Below are 19,130 nucleotides of genomic sequence, written 5' to 3'. Positions count from 1 at the left end.
CAACAGCATTGGGAGTAATGTAATTACAGCAACAAAGTGGAGGAGTTTCAATTTCACTTGCAGTTGAAGCAGCAATTGATAGCAACATCACATACACTTCTCTCTGGCATCACACTGTCTTCATCAGCAGCTGTTGACTTTAAACGGGATACTTGATTATCTCGTTTTATTATGTGATGGTCCAATGCAAGAATCGCTAAGATAGTAATGTGCGTTGTTGTTGCTTTTGTAACCGATAGTTAGCGGTTAGTCGCGTCGCAAAAAAACTGAAAGTTTATAAAAATAAATAGTTATCCTAGACAATAACATTTGCTGTTCATATGACAAGCACTGAAAAGTTATTCATTAAAGATCCGAAATATTTTTTTTTTAACTTTTTTTAACTATTAGGCATCAGAAGGACACACAAATATATTTAATTTTTATACAGTCGTTTGATACTAGGAGAACTAATGAAAGAACAGAGACAGATTACTATTGACCATAAAACTCAACGTGATATTCATAAACTCACATCTCGTCACCAGCAAAGATGAATTTGATGAAGTCTGCAGCTATGTTGTCAAAAATCGTTTTTGCAACCTCTATACGACGTCATTTTTGCAAAAGATTCAGTTATTTCGGCACTAGACTTGACACGCTTTATATACAAATCAATAACAAAGAAGATCAAACTACAGACGGACATAAAATAAAACAAAGATTGTAGGAAACTAGGAAAAACAGTGTATCGATTCGGTTTGCGCAAGCAGTTTCAAAGCGCCAATCTGGATCAAATATAATATTATCAGACGGTATAGGAGATACACGACATGTATTTTTATGAGAATTTAACCTTATTATCTCATTCGTCTAGCATTTGCGTGATTGTTTGGAAACCGCAAGAACCTTAAGGCCCTTACTGTACTTAATGCTTCAAAAAAGAGTGCTTGAAAAGCATAAATATTAAAATCTACACGGTTTGTATATATGCATAATTTCTGTACGATACTATGTTAATCAGCTCTTTCTATAAATATATTTTTATAGCCATATTCTATGTATTTGTATGAAATTTGTTCTCAGTTTAGTGAAGAAAAATTAGAATCGCATGTAGAATGATTTGTTATCTTGTTGCGTATTTAATCCATGGTTCCATCATGTCAATAGAATGTCTTTTATTTGTCACATATACAGCAATGTTTATGCATCTTGTCATATATAAATACAGTTGTGCCGGAAATAATAGAAAAACCACTAAGAATAATGTATTTGGTTAGGTAACTAAAGGAACTCATGTAACCGATATGGTATCATAGCGATACACATAATGGGATGTTACTACTAAGCTATGTATAAAAATTAGCACGTTGTGTAGAGTTTGATCCAACTTAAAAGATAGTTTACGATTTAAAAGACTGGTATATCTCAATAATATCAAAATTCAAAATAATGTTTAGATAAAAAAGTATAAATATTTCTAATCATAAGCATTTCTTCAAAATTAAAAATTAAAATATGAATAAATATATTTTTGAGTAAAATGCCAAATAAAAAATTCATACAAATACTTGTGTCAACCATCTTCAAAATTAAGCATCAAGTACAATCCCTTGGATTCTTATACCGACAATAATAATCCAATATGCCGCTGAACAATTTTTTAGTTTATTTGGCAATCTCAAAACTAAAATTGTACATTTTACTTTCGTTTAATTTACTGAAATACTTTTTGCAAAAAATTATGTGCTCTCTGTTAATATTTTGTGAACAACTGTATATATTTGAATGTAAATATATTTGTAAAATTTTTTGGTGTTATCACTTACCACAGTCCACTGATTCTATAAGATATATGTATGTATACGAGTTTTGGTATATCTACGTAGTTTCATATCAAAACATGACTGATTTACTGCAGCTGTCTGTGCGGCCTGATAAGGCCCCTTTGAGGAAGACCTGACATGTTTTACGTGCAAATTTATTTCCTTTCTTTCAATAACATTTCACATGCATAATAGCATTAATAATAGACCAGCAAAAGGGAAACACATTCGATTAATCTTTATGCTATCTCTAGTTTATTGTCTGCTTCCTTGGCAATCAGCAGTGTTACTAAAGTCAATAAAAGTTGATAAGGGAAAGGACTGACAAAAACATAAACTCAGTTAAATATTTTTGTCAGCAAAAGAAGCAAATATACTTATATACATATATCCAAGCTATTAATAATATTCAACAACAACAACAAATTCCTGACTAAACGTGAGTTGGTGAAAAAAATACTAATTTGCGACTGGGATGTGATGGACTGAAGTTAAACTAGTCCGAAAAAGATATAACTTGTACCTAATAAAAAGCAATCGTTTACGTTAATATTTCATTGACTTTAACCAAGTGCAATATAATATAAATATATAGACGGAGATTAAAATTTATTTTACGATTTTGATTCTAGTCCCTACTTAAATGAACCCGGTTTTTTGTGTTTACTTTGAAGTATGAAACTGCTATTTTTCTGAATGTAATCTGTTAATTGACAACTTATAGATCGTTAGCATATACAATTTGCTTAAAAGGAAGAATATAGTTGGCTGACTAGTTCGACTTTCACTTCATATCACTTGTAAAGTAGTTCTGTAACTAATAGTTTTCACTGGAAAAAGTTATACGTTATACCATTTTTGCAGTCTCTTCGCTTACTTTATTCTTTTTTACATGTATCGTACGTACAACAAAAAGTCTATTATCGAAAAAAGTTGTAAATCAAATCGCCGGCTGCAAAATTTTGACTGATAGGTTCATAAGTGTACAAAGATTTTAGAATATGTGGGTGTATGAGTATGTGTTGTTGTGCGTTGAGTTATAAAGGGTGTTTTAGAGGAAGAGAATTTCTATTTCAAATAAAATGCAGACAAATGAGTAAAATTGCCAACATTTTGGCTTTAATAGGTCGTAAATTTTCTGATAGTTAGTATATGATTGTGTGTGAAGCGTATGGTCACGGAAACTGCGTCCTATGAAGGCCTGCCGTTGCAAATTTGCGGAACTTTTTCTAGAAGAACGGGTTGTGTCGTGGTAGTCAAGTGAAATTGATTTATCGAAATAGATTATAAACTGGATACACCCCGACAGAAAGTAGTCTAATGATAGCCACTTAACAGAGTCTTCATAAGATTCGATCACCAAAGTTCTCCACTGTGTGGCACCAAAATGTCGCCAGTCAACTTCTAGTAGTCCTATCATTGATATTTATGGACCAATAATCTCCGGCATACAAACCACACCAACATACTTTGTTCGCTCTTTTCATACGAGAATTCACGTTTACGTCATAAATGTGTGTTCTAGCTAAAGACGATTTGACGGTACAAACAGTAACTTAAGTTTATCGCATAGAACACGAGATTTCCAAAATAACCTTGTAAGTAAACCGAATATAAATGTCCAATACATGTGCTTAACTAGTTTAATCGCTTCTCCTATAAAATTGTATATACCTATAAAAACACCCTATATTATTATTAAATTGTGTAAGTAATGTCCATACTTTGTACAGCAAATACAGAATATTTTTTCACATTTGATAAGTTCCAGGTAACCAGCACAAATAACACAATGAGACTTCAGCCGTCTTAAGCTGCTAATTAATGCCTATCAAATTATATTCAAAGCATTACATATTTGTATATAAGCACATGCATACATATATAATAAGTAGGTATTAACACCGGGATAAATAACAATTTAACTAAGTATGATAGATAATCGATTCCTGAAGTGCAAATATTTGATTAAATTTTCCTAATTAGAAATTGAGCAAATTTCGAGAATATTTACAGGTAAATAAAAAAAGTCACATTTAATAATACTAATTTCACTCAAACACCTAAATAAACAAGCACAGTTCGTTTGGCATTTTGCCAGCAATTTAAACATTTTAATGCAGGTCGATAAAAATGCAAATAATCGGAAAACCCAACAATTAAAATAGAAATTTATTTGTGAATTTTCATATAACACAAAAACACAATTTAATAATGACTTAGCTAATACTTTTTTCAAATAATATAAATTCTGCAAAGTAAATAGTTAACAAATTCAATTTTGTATATGTATTTGGGACTTTCAGATGATATGTTTATCTGGCAATTAGATGATACGAGTATTAATATATATAAAAAAGAGTGGAATTTGGTGTCGGTTATAACAGTACGAGGACATTCTGGCCGGGATCGGGTTAAAAATGTGCGTTCAAAGGATCTATTACTGCCAATAAAGATAAAATAAAGATCGTTTTTAAGTTTTCCGTTCTTGTTAGTATTTTTTGGCCCTGTGTTACTTTTATAGTGAAAAACCAATGCATATAGCATATAAGCTTCATATTTGCGATGACTGGAATTTCCCACCTACTGAACAATTAGTGTGTTTTATCTCAACGTAAATTTTAGTTCATTTAACTACACACAGAGTCGAGTAAAACAAGTCTTAGAACCAGTCATGACAGATGTTGACATTAAATGGGCTTTATCGTATGTGTCGTAGCATGTTTATGGGATATTGAAAGAAGTCTTTCTCAGCTCATTAACTTTCTCAATGAACAAGCAACATAGTTCATACAATCTCAGAAAAACTATGGGAAAATTATATTTCGTGCGGGTATAAGCAATAATTAAAGGCAATAACTCGTCTTCGAGAGACGGATTCGAATTAGTACCAACCGCTTAAAGCTAAGCATTATAGAAAATACCACGGGACATCGTCGTCTATTATCGCACATGCTAAAACACTGAGAAGTTAAAACCATCGTTTCCAACCCAATATCGACATTATTTATATTATATTTATTATTCCCTCAAATAATAGCTGCTCAATAAGGAAAAAATATATGTATATTTCAAATGACTCATTCCACGAGTAATTTGATTGTTACTTAAACTGACACCGGAACTCTGTGCGGCACCACCTACGCTGCGTGTGAGTACACGAGAGCAAATTTATGAAACAGCTATACCATATATAGTAAGCAGCCGACTATAAACGATTTTTTTTTTTATATAATATAAGTGGCGACCATATAGGGGTATCAAATTGAGTCAGGAAAATATGATAAACAAGTATTTTGCAAAACAATGGGAAATAAAATAAAAACAAAAATGTTTGTATACAAAACTGTTAGCAACCACATAAGCGTAAAAGCGAATGGGAAACAAAGCAGTCATCAGCATTAAAAATGTGGTTACCCTGCCATTTGAATAAGATTGTGTTGCCAGAGAGGGAGAAGAGTGCAGAAAAAAAGCGAATGGCTGATCGTTTGAACAATTGAGCGATTGACACTGATTGTGCAGCTATGCAATTCGAGAGGAAATTGGTGAGAAAGTGAGCCATTGCTGCAGTCGGTCGGGAGAGAAAAGGCCTTATGCACAAGCAAGGCTCCACAGAGGGTGATTGACTTGTGTAGATGACAAATATCGGTTCTGCATGCTGCAGCAATGGCTGATTGTTAAAATCACTGAATGACGCGAATCACCGGGGAACGAGAGAGCACAAATTGCACGGTGCAGATTCCAAATGCACTTTGAGCAGAGGTTAGTTGTTGCAAAAGCACAAACAAAAAATACTGGCAGGCTAGCAATTGAAATGTTTTGCGTTTGTGTATTTTTCTGTTTAATTCTCGTTTTATTGCGGTGTCACATTCACAGGTGAATGACGCAAAACGTGAAATGATCCGTCCAACAACTGTGTTTGTATGATCGTGTGTGTGTGTGTATCTAGAAGGCATTTGAAAAATTCGTATTTTATTGACAGGAATGCCTACGCATTTGACAAACGGCAATTAAAAGTGGCTTGCAGCATGTGGCATGTGTGCGGGCATGCTGCCGCAAAGCAAAAATTGAAAGCTGTCACTGTTTCAGTTAGCGAAATGGTTGCTGGATATGCTGGTAAACCGGTTGGTTGTTGCTCTATGCTTGGCCAGGCCAGACTTGTCGGCTGTGTGGCACTAAATGATTGGCTAGTTGACTGGTTGCAGCGATTGACTACAAAAACGTTTGGGTGCAGCCAACTTTTGACATCACGATGCCAATTTCATAGCACATACCACTTTACGCCAGTTTGCATTAGCCTCACAGAGCGGGTTACAGTCCAGCCCTTGCACGTTTGGTTGGAAAGTAGGCGCAACCAGCGAATGGATTTAGTCAGTCAAAGAGTCGTGCAGGTTGTTGCAAGCATTAAGACTGTGCTGACACATTTAAAGCAAAAAATCAAAAAAGATTTTACAGATATTTCCAGGAAGCAACAGAAAAACATATTTACCCGGCTACTTTCAGTTTTGCTTACGTTTTACTTAAGTGAATGTGTAAGCTTCTGATTGCTTTCGACATAACAGCAAATGCAACTCAAATTTGGCTGAAGTTTTCATTGTTGCAGACAATGTGTATTTTTTTCACGGTACGATGGTTATTGCCTAATGGTATTTCAATTTATCTCTCAACTTAGTTTCGACATCTCTTTAAAGCTAAGTAAGTATATTTGGTGATAAGGTGAAGTAAAGTTAAATTGATGCAAAACGTATGACAACCACTTTAATTTATTATTTACTAAATTCATAACGAAATTACCAAAAATCGGTTTTTACATACATACGCTATAGTTTCGGAGACATACCGAAGTTTTTTAATTTTTTGAATTAGTGTAATCGGCTACTAAAACTTTAAACGTTTCTTTTCAAAGCGATGTTTTTAGAGTCGGAAAATTTCTACCAGACGACCTTACCTATCAACTTGAAATTTTCATACGATCTGTTAGATATGATTTTCAGCTAATGATCGAAGGAACAAGATTTTTATAAACTAAACTCGATTTAGCCATGTTCGTCTGTCTTGCTGTATGTACACGAACTAGTCTCTTAGTTTTTTATACATCGATCTGAAATTTTGCACACATCCGTTTTTCCTCAATGAGCTGCTCATTCGTGGGAACCGCGGATATCGGAACACTGTAGCATATATTTGCCATACAAACTGAACGATTGGAATCAAGATTTTGCATGGAAAACTTTTTCATTTAACGAGATATCTTCATGAAATTTGGCATAGGTTATTATCCAATGCATCGCTACCCATTCTTGTCAAGCAAATCTCAGAGGTATGTGGTAAATACATTCATGACCGTTTAGTTCACACTTACGTCGAAACTATTTTAATCAAATAATAGCTTATATAGACCCTAAGCTCTATTTTTGTTCTTAATTTGCTTAGTTTTCATACAGGAAAGTATTAATAATTTAGAGACTCATGTATTACAAAAACTTGTTTTATTATTTTGGTGAGGCCAATATTGGAAAATGGTTCAGTGGTACGGAAACCCAGTTACCAAATCTACCCTGATAAGTTAGACTCAGTACAAAAACAATTTTGACTTCTTGTCTGGGGACTTTGACATTGTAAATTTGAGTTAAATGTGCTTCTGTAAACTGGTTGTTTAAAGCTCATAAATATATTGTATTTAATTCACAAGTCACAGGGAAATGTTTGACACAATGTTCTTAGAAAAACTGAATGGATCAGTTTGTAGTTAATTTCAGTTGTCTGAAATTTAAATCAATGCGCCAGCTATAATTAAATTATAATTATGAACACATTACGGTGATCTGAGTAAAAAGTACGAACAATTAAATATCCACCAAATAGTCTACTTCTTAAAAAATCGTTAGACTGAGATGAAAAGTAAACTGTAAACCTCATTTCTTCCAATTCATCAAAGGTTTTGTATATACATATATAGAAACGAGTTCAATGGGCTGAGATACTTACTTAATCTTCCAAAGCTGTGCGATAGCCTCTTTTTGAGCTTCTGCAATGCGCCGCCCTTCTTCTCGCGCATTGTCACGCCTGAAATGATAAAACATTTGTGGATAATTAGAAAATAGTAATGATAAAAATATTTATAAAATGTAAACAATTTACAATTCTTCTTGGAAAAAAATTTCTGTTATGGATTTAAAATTTCTTAAGAATTCGAAATTATTAAATAATTAATTCAATATGGCCGTTAGTTAGTAAACATAGTATGTACCATCAGATCCAATGTGACTTCGACTGGGTAATTGAAACTGCGCCCGCAAAGCAATTCGATAAAAAAAAACAGTCTTCCTACATTAGTTATACCTTTTATGTTCGTGTTAGGTTTGAACTCCGTACTTCAATTAGTGTGATTTGCAAGTGTTTCTTTCCGACGCGAAAAGGTCGCCTGGTGATTTCTACCATGAAAAGAATTTTTCGAAGAGTTTGCTTGAAATTTTGTGAAACAAGGCCCCGGAATTGTCAAAAATGTTGCAGAAGTATTTTGGAGAGTCTACTTTATCACAAATACAAGTATTTGAGTAACACAAAGCATCCAGTGAAGGACGGAGTCATCGAACAGCCTCATCCGTGTCGTCTATCCTCCTTTGCTAATGACGACTACATCGAAAGAGTGAACGAAACAGTGCGTGGAAATCATCATGTTGAGGTCAGAGAGATAACAGAGGATCTCAACATATCTTTTGGATCGACTCAACCATTTGGGTTAATGTCTTGGGTATAAAGCGGGTCAATACTTGACTAGTACCAAAAGACTAGAATCTATTGTAAAAACGAGGTCGAGTAGAGGTCGCAAGAAATGTATTTGACAACGTAGCTGAGGAGCCTACATTCATTAAATGCGTAATTATCGATGCCGAGTTGATGTTCATTGTTTTTTTTTGATTTTGTGGTTCACCATGAATTCGTTACACAGAGTCAAGCGTTCAATGAGGAATATTACACTATTTGGAAACGAGAGTCATTGTATTTTCCAGTTTTGGCTTCCTCCTCGTTTCGGGGAAGCCGCTCTGAGTCCTTTAAAACCAATAAAACTAATTCACAGAAAGCCGTCCCAGCCGAGGCTTATAGCAAGTGTATGAAACATTAGATTCATTCTTGGCACGCTATCTATTCTATTGCCTACGATAACAAAGATTTTTATTAAAATACGTGAAAACGTTTATTCTTTTGTCAGTCCAGAATGAATTTGATTAGCAGATATGTACGAGTAAAAACGTACGTATCAAGCTCAAATAGTCACCGACATTCTTCCCTTCTTCCCATAGCAACCTATAAGGCGGAGGACCCTCCCGCTAAAATGAAGAGCTCATTCTTGGAGAGAATTTCATAGATGTGTATAAGAACATATTTTGAAGAGTAACAAGCAAAAAAAATATTTTTTTTTTTACCCACCCTAATGTATGTATATATGCACAAGGAGTGTTTAAAATTTATGGCCAATCATCAAATTTACACACATCTGCTTTATTGAGTGTGCTTGGTCTCACAGAAATCAAAAAATCCAATTTATTCTAAATAAAACAACACAAATCATTTAGCAGCCTATAAACATGTACATATGTATATAAACACACACGCACAGATATATATGTGTATCCGCGCAGCCAACCGAGCTCTGCATATTAATTGTTGCCATTTGAGTTGTTGCTGACATGACAGCGGCCAAATCGACTTTGGAAGTTTAACAAAATATTATATTTACATTATGTCAGCTGTGGCATGGATCGGAACGCTTACGAGGACTGCTTAGCGATTGATGGAGGTTTTTCGCTTTTCGGTTGCATATCTGCCGTAGCTGTGGCTGCATGGGCACATACTTATGTATGTATGTATATGCCTAGTTAAACATATATATGTATGCCAAAGAAAATATATGAAAAATCGCGTGTTTGACTGCTGCAGGCTAGAGAGTATCGTAGACATGAGAGCTGCTAAACATGCAAACCAATCAATCAAATCAATCAAATAAAAACACCAACACATATACATACGTGCATGTAAGTTAAAAATATGTGCTAACATAAAAAATAACAATATTGTTTGAGCATTTATTAAATAAAGTTAGCTTCATGGCAACAGTAGCGCCGTAACCGAGCGCATAAACTTTGTCCAAATCAACACAACCATACAAAGATATAACGGTAGACAAAGGGCGGTAGAAGGGTTCTGCGGACAGGCATGAATGGTTCGTTGGTCAGGCGATGGGTTCGATGGTTTTGGATGTGCAACAGATGCAATGGAATGTGAAAAATAAATTGCACTATAACATCAATCCTTGCCGCTGTTACTGCCACCAGCGGAAAACTTTGCCGGCGAGTAGAATAGAAATATATAGTGAAAAGTAAAAGAATGCAAATAATGCTTGCAACCGCTTCATATTGTACGCACAGAAATCCCAGTGGTGAAATTTGCAACGCCAACAACCTCAAAAGCGACAGGAGAAAATGTGTGTGAAACATTTTTATACCCAATGCGAATATTTGCTTAGCGCTCATTTTTGAATTTTTTGATTTTTTAAATGTCAAAAAAAGTCATACATAATGCATTGCTACTTTGGCAAGGGAGGAGAGAAACTGTTTGAGAGCAGCTTTCAAGCGATCACCTCACTTTTTTGGTTATAGCTTATAATAATTAATAATAAAATATAAGTTACAGCTAAAGCTAAATCCGTTAGCAGTGGCAACATAACCTCAACACAAAGTATTTTAATATTAAATTGACTATATAGTAAAGATTGGAATAATACTAGATAGCTAGCATGTTGCTAAGTAATTAGGATGTTAAAAATTTATGGAAATCTTAAATCTACTCAAAAATATAGATACTTGAATAAGTTTAATACTCTGCAAAACTATAATTTTGCTTAATATTACATAAAGCAGTGCAATCTTCAAAATAATCTGACGTAAAATAGTTTTTCTCTAAAGATAGGAAAACTGTTGATGAAGTTGAATGCTTCATATCAGTTTTTTTAAACTTAGAGGTGACTTAGATTCATCGTTAAGATTCAGTCTTTTTTCTTTTGTTGTGAATTAGCTTATAAATGTTGTACGAATAATGGTAAAAACTTTGTTTGTGAAATTATTTTTACGCAGAGTAAGTAAATTTATATATGTACTTACTATTTGGCTGGTTTTGGAAGAATTTTATTGTTTTCTGGAATATATAATTTTATTGCTACACATTGCTAAAAGCCTAGTAAATTTACTAGTGGGTTGGGTATCGTACTATTTTGGTTAAACATAAATACATATGTACTTATATACTGGTACGTCTTCAAGCCGTTTAACATCGTTTCTACACCGTAAAAGACCGATGAAATATATGAAGTTGTATAAATTTCAGCGATACCCACGCCAGTTGCATACTTAAATCGTATACTTATGTGTAACAAAATATATCTACATATGCACCATTTCGTTAGTTATTTGTAGCTTAAGTGCATTTTACATCAACAAATTATCACATAATTTTTTGCCCATTGAGACAGAATGTAAAGATAGGTGTGAACCATATGATATATGAACCTCAGCTCTTTGAAGAAAAGGCGTAGAAAATATGGAGGAATGGTTAGGGACGCATTATTTTGTGAATCTTAGTGTTTGAATATAGTGAATAAATTTAAAGAAAATATATGTACACACATTATTATACCCTGAACAGGGTTTATTAAGTTTGCCGCGAAGTTTTTAAAACTTAAAAGGAACGAACTATAAAATCGTTTTGAAACTTTGCTTACGTCACTTTCTCCACAAGCAGCTGCTCATTTATTGGAACACTATAGCATGTAGCTGCCATACAAACTGAACGATCGAAATAAATTCCTTGTATGGAATGCTTTTCATTTTAAGAGATATCACCAAGAAATTTGGCATGGGTTAAGGCCACGGTACAATCTTCGAAAATATTATTCGGATCGAATCAATACATGCTGTATATATAGCTCCCATACAAACCTACTGATCAAAATAAAGTTCTTGTATGGAAATTTTTTTATATGTGAAGTGTATTAAAGCTTCGAGGTTGTGTTTTTTCTTGTTTTAGATAAGATAAATCAAGAAATAGGTATGGCAATATAGGTAAATATTTCGGGAACTACGAATTCGTAATTGGAATCTAGAACCAGAGAATATACTAAACACTGCAATGACATTTTTTGTGACTACTTGCCCAGATAAAACAGGTAAGCTCAATAACGGCAAATACGTGCCTAAATATATTGTAGAACATTATAACAACAAAGGCATTGACTGCCTTGGTGATTAATAAGCGATTTTCCACATAGTACGGGCAAATTGATTGATCATTAATAAAATAAAAAACAAAAACTAATTGACAATCAGGCGGCAATAAATAATAAATTATTGATACTAAAAACGTAATCGCATATGTAAAGAAATTGCGAAAACGCGTCAACGTCAACAGTGTCTAGGCGAGATACATTTCTACAGCGTTATACGGGGGTGTTTGTGCATGCAATACGAGTGTGTATGTTAATTAATTGCTTATTTCACTTTCAGCCAATGCAAATTACACTGCTCGCTCAGACGAACAATTTTGATTTGCAAGCAATCGACCAAAAAGGCTGCCACGCTACCAGACAGTCAGACAATTACACACAATTTAGATAGACGATCACACGCGTGAAACAAGAAGGAACAAACACATGCAGACACATCGTGCATTTACATATGATGCCCGCTCTGCCCACCCAATCGACTGCCTAGCGATCACGAAGAAAAATTGCCACAACAACAAGTGTCTGCTTCTATAATAATAAAAGAAGTTATTTTGCCATCTTCTCCAATGTTGAAGATAATGCTCTGAATCTGAACGAACGAATCTGTCTCAAAAGCTTCAAGCTATGTCTGAAAATTAGCTGGAATAAAAAAAGATCTTCTTAACTAAACTGCGCTTACCTCTAAACTTTGTTTTGACCAAGTTTCGAACCGAAGACCCGCTGGGTAGTGGTTATGTAACAAAAACACTCAGCTACCGTTTTAACGAGCGCAATTTATGCAAGACACAACCAAAACGTCGATGATGTTAATGCCATCTGTGTTGATGATTTTGGTGACGACAAAAGACGAACGTGACTCGATAAACACATCACACAACACAGCGTTTTACTACAAGCGAGTTGCAACCAGTGAGTTATATTGCAATGCTCTGAGCACCTGGGTGAACGAGTCGGTGAGTTAGCTGCTTTCGTTGAACATGGCAAACGCTTTTTATTTGCACATTATTATGTTTTCAACACATACTCGTACTCCTAGTGTTGCTAGCCAAGTCGACAATGGGGGAGCTTTTAGCTTAGTTTACGCATGCAAATTCTAAATTGACTGCGAAAAGTTTGACTCCCAGCTGCCTTTTTCTTATGAAGTATCTACGTTTGCTCGCTTTGCTTAAAAATATTTGAGGTCCCGTTTTGCGCTTTGACAAATGCGAATTCATTCATTCATTCATCAATATTAACGTTATTTGCTCATATGCACCGTAAGGAATAGAAGATTGAAAAAAATATCTATGTGTTTTTTATAATTTCACTTTAAACCAACAGAAAGCTTCGATGTGTTCAGAGGCCACAAGATATCAAATATTTAGTCGACGTAGTACGTTTAAACAAAGATTTTGTAGCCGATAGCCAATAGTTGGAATTTGGTAATATATAATATGTATGTATGTATAAGTATGATTCCTGAAGAAACTAAACATGCAAAATCGTGCGTTTCGGATGGAGAATTTAAATTTTAGGTTAAACAAGTTTTTTTAATTTAAAAATATTTTTTTTTTGGACAATTTGTTTTAATTACTTAACCTTAAAAATTATGTGAAAAATTTAAATATCCACGCTTCTAGTTTTTGTATATTTCTTTCATAAAATTTGATTTAAACTTATCCTATGATGCCCCAAACACACTATATATTAAAAATCGGAAAAGTCCCAAATTATTTTTTATCAAAAATTCTTACGTCCAAAATAATAGATGTTTTAAAAAGTCAGTAAGCTACTACCTTACCGTAGTACCTATTATTTCGTAGTAGCAGCTGTGTAGTGTGGTCGTTTTTTCAATTTATTTAACAGTAAAAAATTTAATTTTTAATCCCAAAATCAGTTTAATCTGTAATTTTGCGGACCAGTGCTCTAAATATTGAAGAGAAGGTTCTGTGCAAGCTCAGGTTCAAAATGGTGAAGACGAAGTAAGTAAACGCGAATGTTAATTCTAAAACAAATTATTTTTTTAATGTTATTTGAAATTTGTACGGAAACAGGCTTAAGTCATCATGAATTATCCATTGCCGCCGATTAATTGCGAGTCTAAACTCTTGGATTTGCCTGAGTTGACGATGTAACAGCCGCGATTGTTTCTTGAACACAAACATACGGATCACGATGGTCTTCCTGCGATACTTCCAGATTCGGTAAACAAGTATACCAACCTCATAATGGTTATTCTACTCATGAAAGTGCCGCCAAAATCCTGTCTTAATGATACCGCTTCTATCTTCAAATATTAATTCAACTCTATATATGTAATATACGAGTATGCTTGTTAGGAATTGACGAATTGCTGTAATACGAAATGTCCATGAAAGTCTCTCGAATAGAAAACTTCAAACAAATTTGGCTCTACATGTTTCAAGTTTGTATAAATACAAATACTCATTAATGATTCCTGAAGTATATTGTAAACTATTTTTAATAAAGTTATCTAAAGAGATAAGTTTATTTTTGTAGAAAACAGTTGTTTTTATAATTTAGGATTCGGTTGCTCTTTTGCTTATGGTCATACTACTAAACGTATAAAAATTATGTACATACAGAGGTTATCTTATCTATAAGGCTTTTACTTATTTTTTCTTTATTTATCTCGAGCGCAGTAATTAACAAAATTCATTTTTTAACAATGCGATTAACAACCCACTCCTCATTAGTTGCTCCCCCACCCGCTGCCGAATACACACAGTAACCACTTGTAAAACAACCAGCATTGTCATTATCAACGAACCGCCACCACATCGTCATCATCATTCATGAGAAAGTCGACGCTCGTTAGTTCGTCCGTCAAAGTGATAGTTAGTGATATTGTTTTATTTTATGCTTTTTTATGAATTTAATAACAGACATGCTCTCGTGCGTTGCTTAATACGTACTGCAGGCGACTAAATATTTTTGCTTTATATGCATGCATACATCCGTAAACAGTTTGAGGTCAATGTGCTTATAAAACACTTTGATTACATTTCGCTCCGCTTCATTTCACTTCGATTCAGTTCGTTGATATTTCACTCGTTAAGTTGTGATTTTCATTTATTTTATTTTGTAGAGTATTTTGCAATTAAATTGGAATTTTTCAATTTTAATTAAATGTCCATTGGCATTTTGACATCAAGCATAACACAAAAACAACAAAAATTTGGTAGTATCGCATTCATGTGTAATCAAGAATTGTTGTTGCGCGCTGTTCGTACGATAATCGCTCTCGTGCAACCTGAGTGAGACGCATGTGTGAGTGCAATTGCACGTGAATTAATGCACAGAATTTTCGGTAAAACGTTTTTTGTTTTTGTTGACGGTAAACAGGTGTGTCTAGAGTACTTCTGGTTTACATATGTAACTTATTTATATACATATACATATACAGTGTGAACACGATAAGAGAACCACACCGAACACATATTTCGAAGCTCATTATAATTTTAGAAACTTGGAGACGAGTTCATGCAACCAACCCAAAAATTGTTCAAATAAATTAAGGGGCACACCTAGCTTGACAACCTAAAAAACAGTGAATTTTAGGAATTAATTGTTTTAAATGTTATAGTTGTCCGATTTTCTTTATTTTCACTGTCATTGTTAAGTATGTATGTATTAGAGGACAGTTCTGCAAAATTACGTGCTCTTAGCTTTTTAATTAAAGGCAGGATACCAGAAAATGAAAAATCTGAATAATCGGTTGCATGGGAGATATTTGATATAGAATATCATACCTATGCATTAAATTTCATTCGGAAATCTCAAAAATTGACGAACAATTTTTTATAATCCCTAAAAGCCCAACTCTCCCTTAAATATCGCTTTCTCGAAACCGGTTTTAGACCCATATTCTCTTAGGCAAAGTTGTTCAGAATGATCTGTAAAACATATCCCGCACATGCGATTTAAAAAAAAAAATACCGCTTTAATGTATATAGTACAAAGCATGCAGACAAAAATTTCATAGTGATTAGATCATTTTTCTACGAATAATCACTAAAGCAAATTCGAAATATGCGTTTTAAAAAAAAAACGCTTTTGAAAATAAAATTATTAAGGGGGTCGGTACATTTACATGGAAAAACAATAGATTTTTTTTAGCTTGATCTCTTCCAAAACTATCTGAAAACATATGTGTAAAATATTAGCTTCCATTTCGAAGTTTTTCAAAAGATATTTTAGGTAATAGCCATGCGCCTCGAACCCGGGTCAGTCATTTTTCAGAACTTTGAAGCACGTTTTCATAAAACCTGGGTTTTACATGTGTCGTGCACGACTGCGGGAAAACTATTTCACCTATCAATCTGATTCAACTTCTATTTCGTAAAGTATTAAAAACTGTTCTATGTTCTAAAGATATTGATAAATATTTTGATTTCTGTAATTTTATAAGGGAAAATGTTCACAAATTTTATGTTTAAAATCGATTTGAAAGTTCAAACATTGGAAAAAAATTATTAGTTTTCAGTTTTCATTGGCTTCCTGAAGTTCACATAGTGTGAAAAAGTATACAAATTAACAAGATATTTATATTCACTGTTACAGATAAGAATTACGGACGCTACTTCGCACGACAACGGATGGTATCAGCTGCGTTACGTTCTACTGAAACATGGATTTCTCGTCCATTTTTCAACATTTTTGAATGGTTCAATTATTAAACAAAACTTTTATATATGCACTGATATATACTCTTTGAACGAATTTTTCTAGTGTTTGTTATTATAAAATAAGCGACTTTTTTCGGGCCTCTAAATGTACTGACCGCCTTAAGCTAGTTGAACTCAGCTGGTACACATCAAAAGGCTATAACTCAAAAACTATTTGAGATATCGATTTAAGCTTGTAGTATATTATCTTCAAAGTGATAACAATTCAATATATAAAAAAATATATAATATATAAAAAAATATATAATATAATAAATATATTCAAAATATAAAAAAAACAAGAACTTGTGTCCTTGCATGTAAATGCAGTAAGTACAAAAATACGATTAGAATCTGAATTCTCTGCTATAATCACACATATGTTATGTATGACCTGAGGTCTACGATGATGGTATGAAAGTTACTAAGTTATTAATGAAACAATTACTTTAAATAGCTTGAGTTAACTATACTCCCTCGCAAATACATATGGTCAACGCAATAAACAGCTTTGGAGGATATATGTATCATCAGTATAATATCACGAAACACACGACCCAGCATATAAAGTCATGTTTTATAAGAAAACTCAATGTTTTAAAAAGGCCGATAACAACCATGAAACAAAATCCCATCGGCAAACCATGCGGAGATGTACATAATCCAAAAAACTTTAAAAGATAATACAGTGAATAAATCAACCGTATTTGTTTTAAAAATTCCTTTAGAGATATTAGCATAATATGTACAGTGCTGTTATTTGTGTAGACAATGCAGCAATATTGTTTTCTGCAATAAATGTAGCATTAAAAAAAAATTCATAACTAATCACGCATGGAAAAATTCAATACTACGAAAGTGCTGCTATTTTTCACAACACTACTGTGTACAAACCAACTGTGACTAAACCGGTCATCATGCTTTAATTAAAAATTCTGTACACAGGCCGCAACCACTTGTTTTACTTTCACATATCGTTTCACTGCAGCTTCCTCGAGACACCACTTGTATTTTAACTAATTGAATTATCTTATTAAAGTGTTGCAAAAACCTTGGCAGGTAGAATAATTAATATATTTCTGAAGTGGAGGAAAACATGCGTAGAATATGTAATCATGAAGTATAAATCTCGTTCTCATAGACGAAACACAACAAGGGGGCATCCTATCGGTATAGAAGGCTTCGCCTTGACCATATCAGCTGTCTGTTTGAAAATATTTTTTTAAGCAATGTACTTAGGTCTGTCTGTATGCTTTTTATAACGCTTTTATTAGCTTCACCTGTATGTTTGTAGATTTTTTCTGTGCAAGCGATAACTTGAGTATAAATTGAGATATCTTCTTTATGATACCTGCTACATATGCTGCCACGCCCAATAACTACGCCCACTCCCCATATAACGGTTATGCTGAAAACTCACTGAATAAATGCACCACAAGTATTAAGTTTCACAAACAAGATAGTAGGGAAGAGCTTTATAGGAGCAAGTGTAAAATTTGGACAATGGGAGTGGCATCGCCCTCCTTTAGGTGAAATCCTATATCTCAGAAACTATCCGTTTAATTTCAACCAAATTTGGTATGTGATATTACACAGTCATTCCTATCACACACTGTGAAAATGGGCGAAATAGTACATCGACATGCATGAACTATTCATCCTCCAAAAAAAAAAAGCCCGTAAAACTATACAGCTAAAACAAATTTAACTCACCTTATATAAACTGACAGAAATATTGACCGAAAAATGATTGTATTATTATGAGAAAAGCGTGGGATGGTTTGTGCCATATTTTTCGCATACCGAGCATAAGGAATTATATTCCACGTTTTTATACTCTGGCAACCTGTTGCTACAGAGTATAATAGTTTTGTTCACCTAACGGTTGTTTGTATCACCTTAAACTAATCGAGTTATATATATAAACAATCAGGATGAAGAGACGAGTTGAAATCCGGGTGACTGTCTGTCCGTCCGTCCGTCCGTGCAAGCTCTAACTTGAGTAATAATTGAGATATCTTTATGAAACTTGGTAGACATGTTTCATGGTACCGTGAGACGGTTGGTATTGCAGATGGGCGTAATCGGACCACTGCCACTCCCACAAAACGCCATTAATCAAAAACAAATAAATTGCCATAACTAAGCTCCGCAATAAGATACAAGACTGTTATTTGGTACACAGGATCACATTAGGGAGGGGCATCTGCAGTTAAAACTTTTTTTTTAAAGTGGGCGGGGTCCCGCCTCTAATAGGTTTAATGTGCATATCTCCTAAACCGCTAATGCTATAATAACAAAATTCACTGGAAGCAAATGTTTTTAGCACTTCTATTGACGGTGTGAAAATAGTTGAAATCGGGTGGCAACTCCGCCCAC

General features: G+C 33.9%; 1 protein-coding gene across 4 annotated transcripts in view; it reads right to left on the bottom strand.

The window, feature by feature from the left end:
- Eip63E (cyclin dependent kinase Eip63E) overlaps positions 1–19,130 on the bottom strand; it is a 298,278-nt gene that overhangs the window by 187,851 nt on the left and 91,297 nt on the right. For all 4 annotated transcript variants that reach the window (XM_070112122.1, XM_036364837.2, XM_036364859.2 and 1 more), the window contains one exon: positions 7,794–7,871. In XM_070112122.1, coding sequence (XP_069968223.1) covers positions 7,794–7,871 — 78 coding nt within the window. The remainder of the gene's footprint in view (positions 1–7,793; positions 7,872–19,130) is intronic.

The sequence above is a fragment of the Bactrocera oleae genome, chromosome 6, assembly GCF_042242935.1.
Source record: "Bactrocera oleae isolate idBacOlea1 chromosome 6, idBacOlea1, whole genome shotgun sequence".
NCBI classification, from domain to species: Eukaryota; Metazoa; Arthropoda; class Insecta; order Diptera; family Tephritidae; genus Bactrocera; species Bactrocera oleae.
This window is presented reverse-complemented; position numbering and strand designations above follow the sequence as displayed.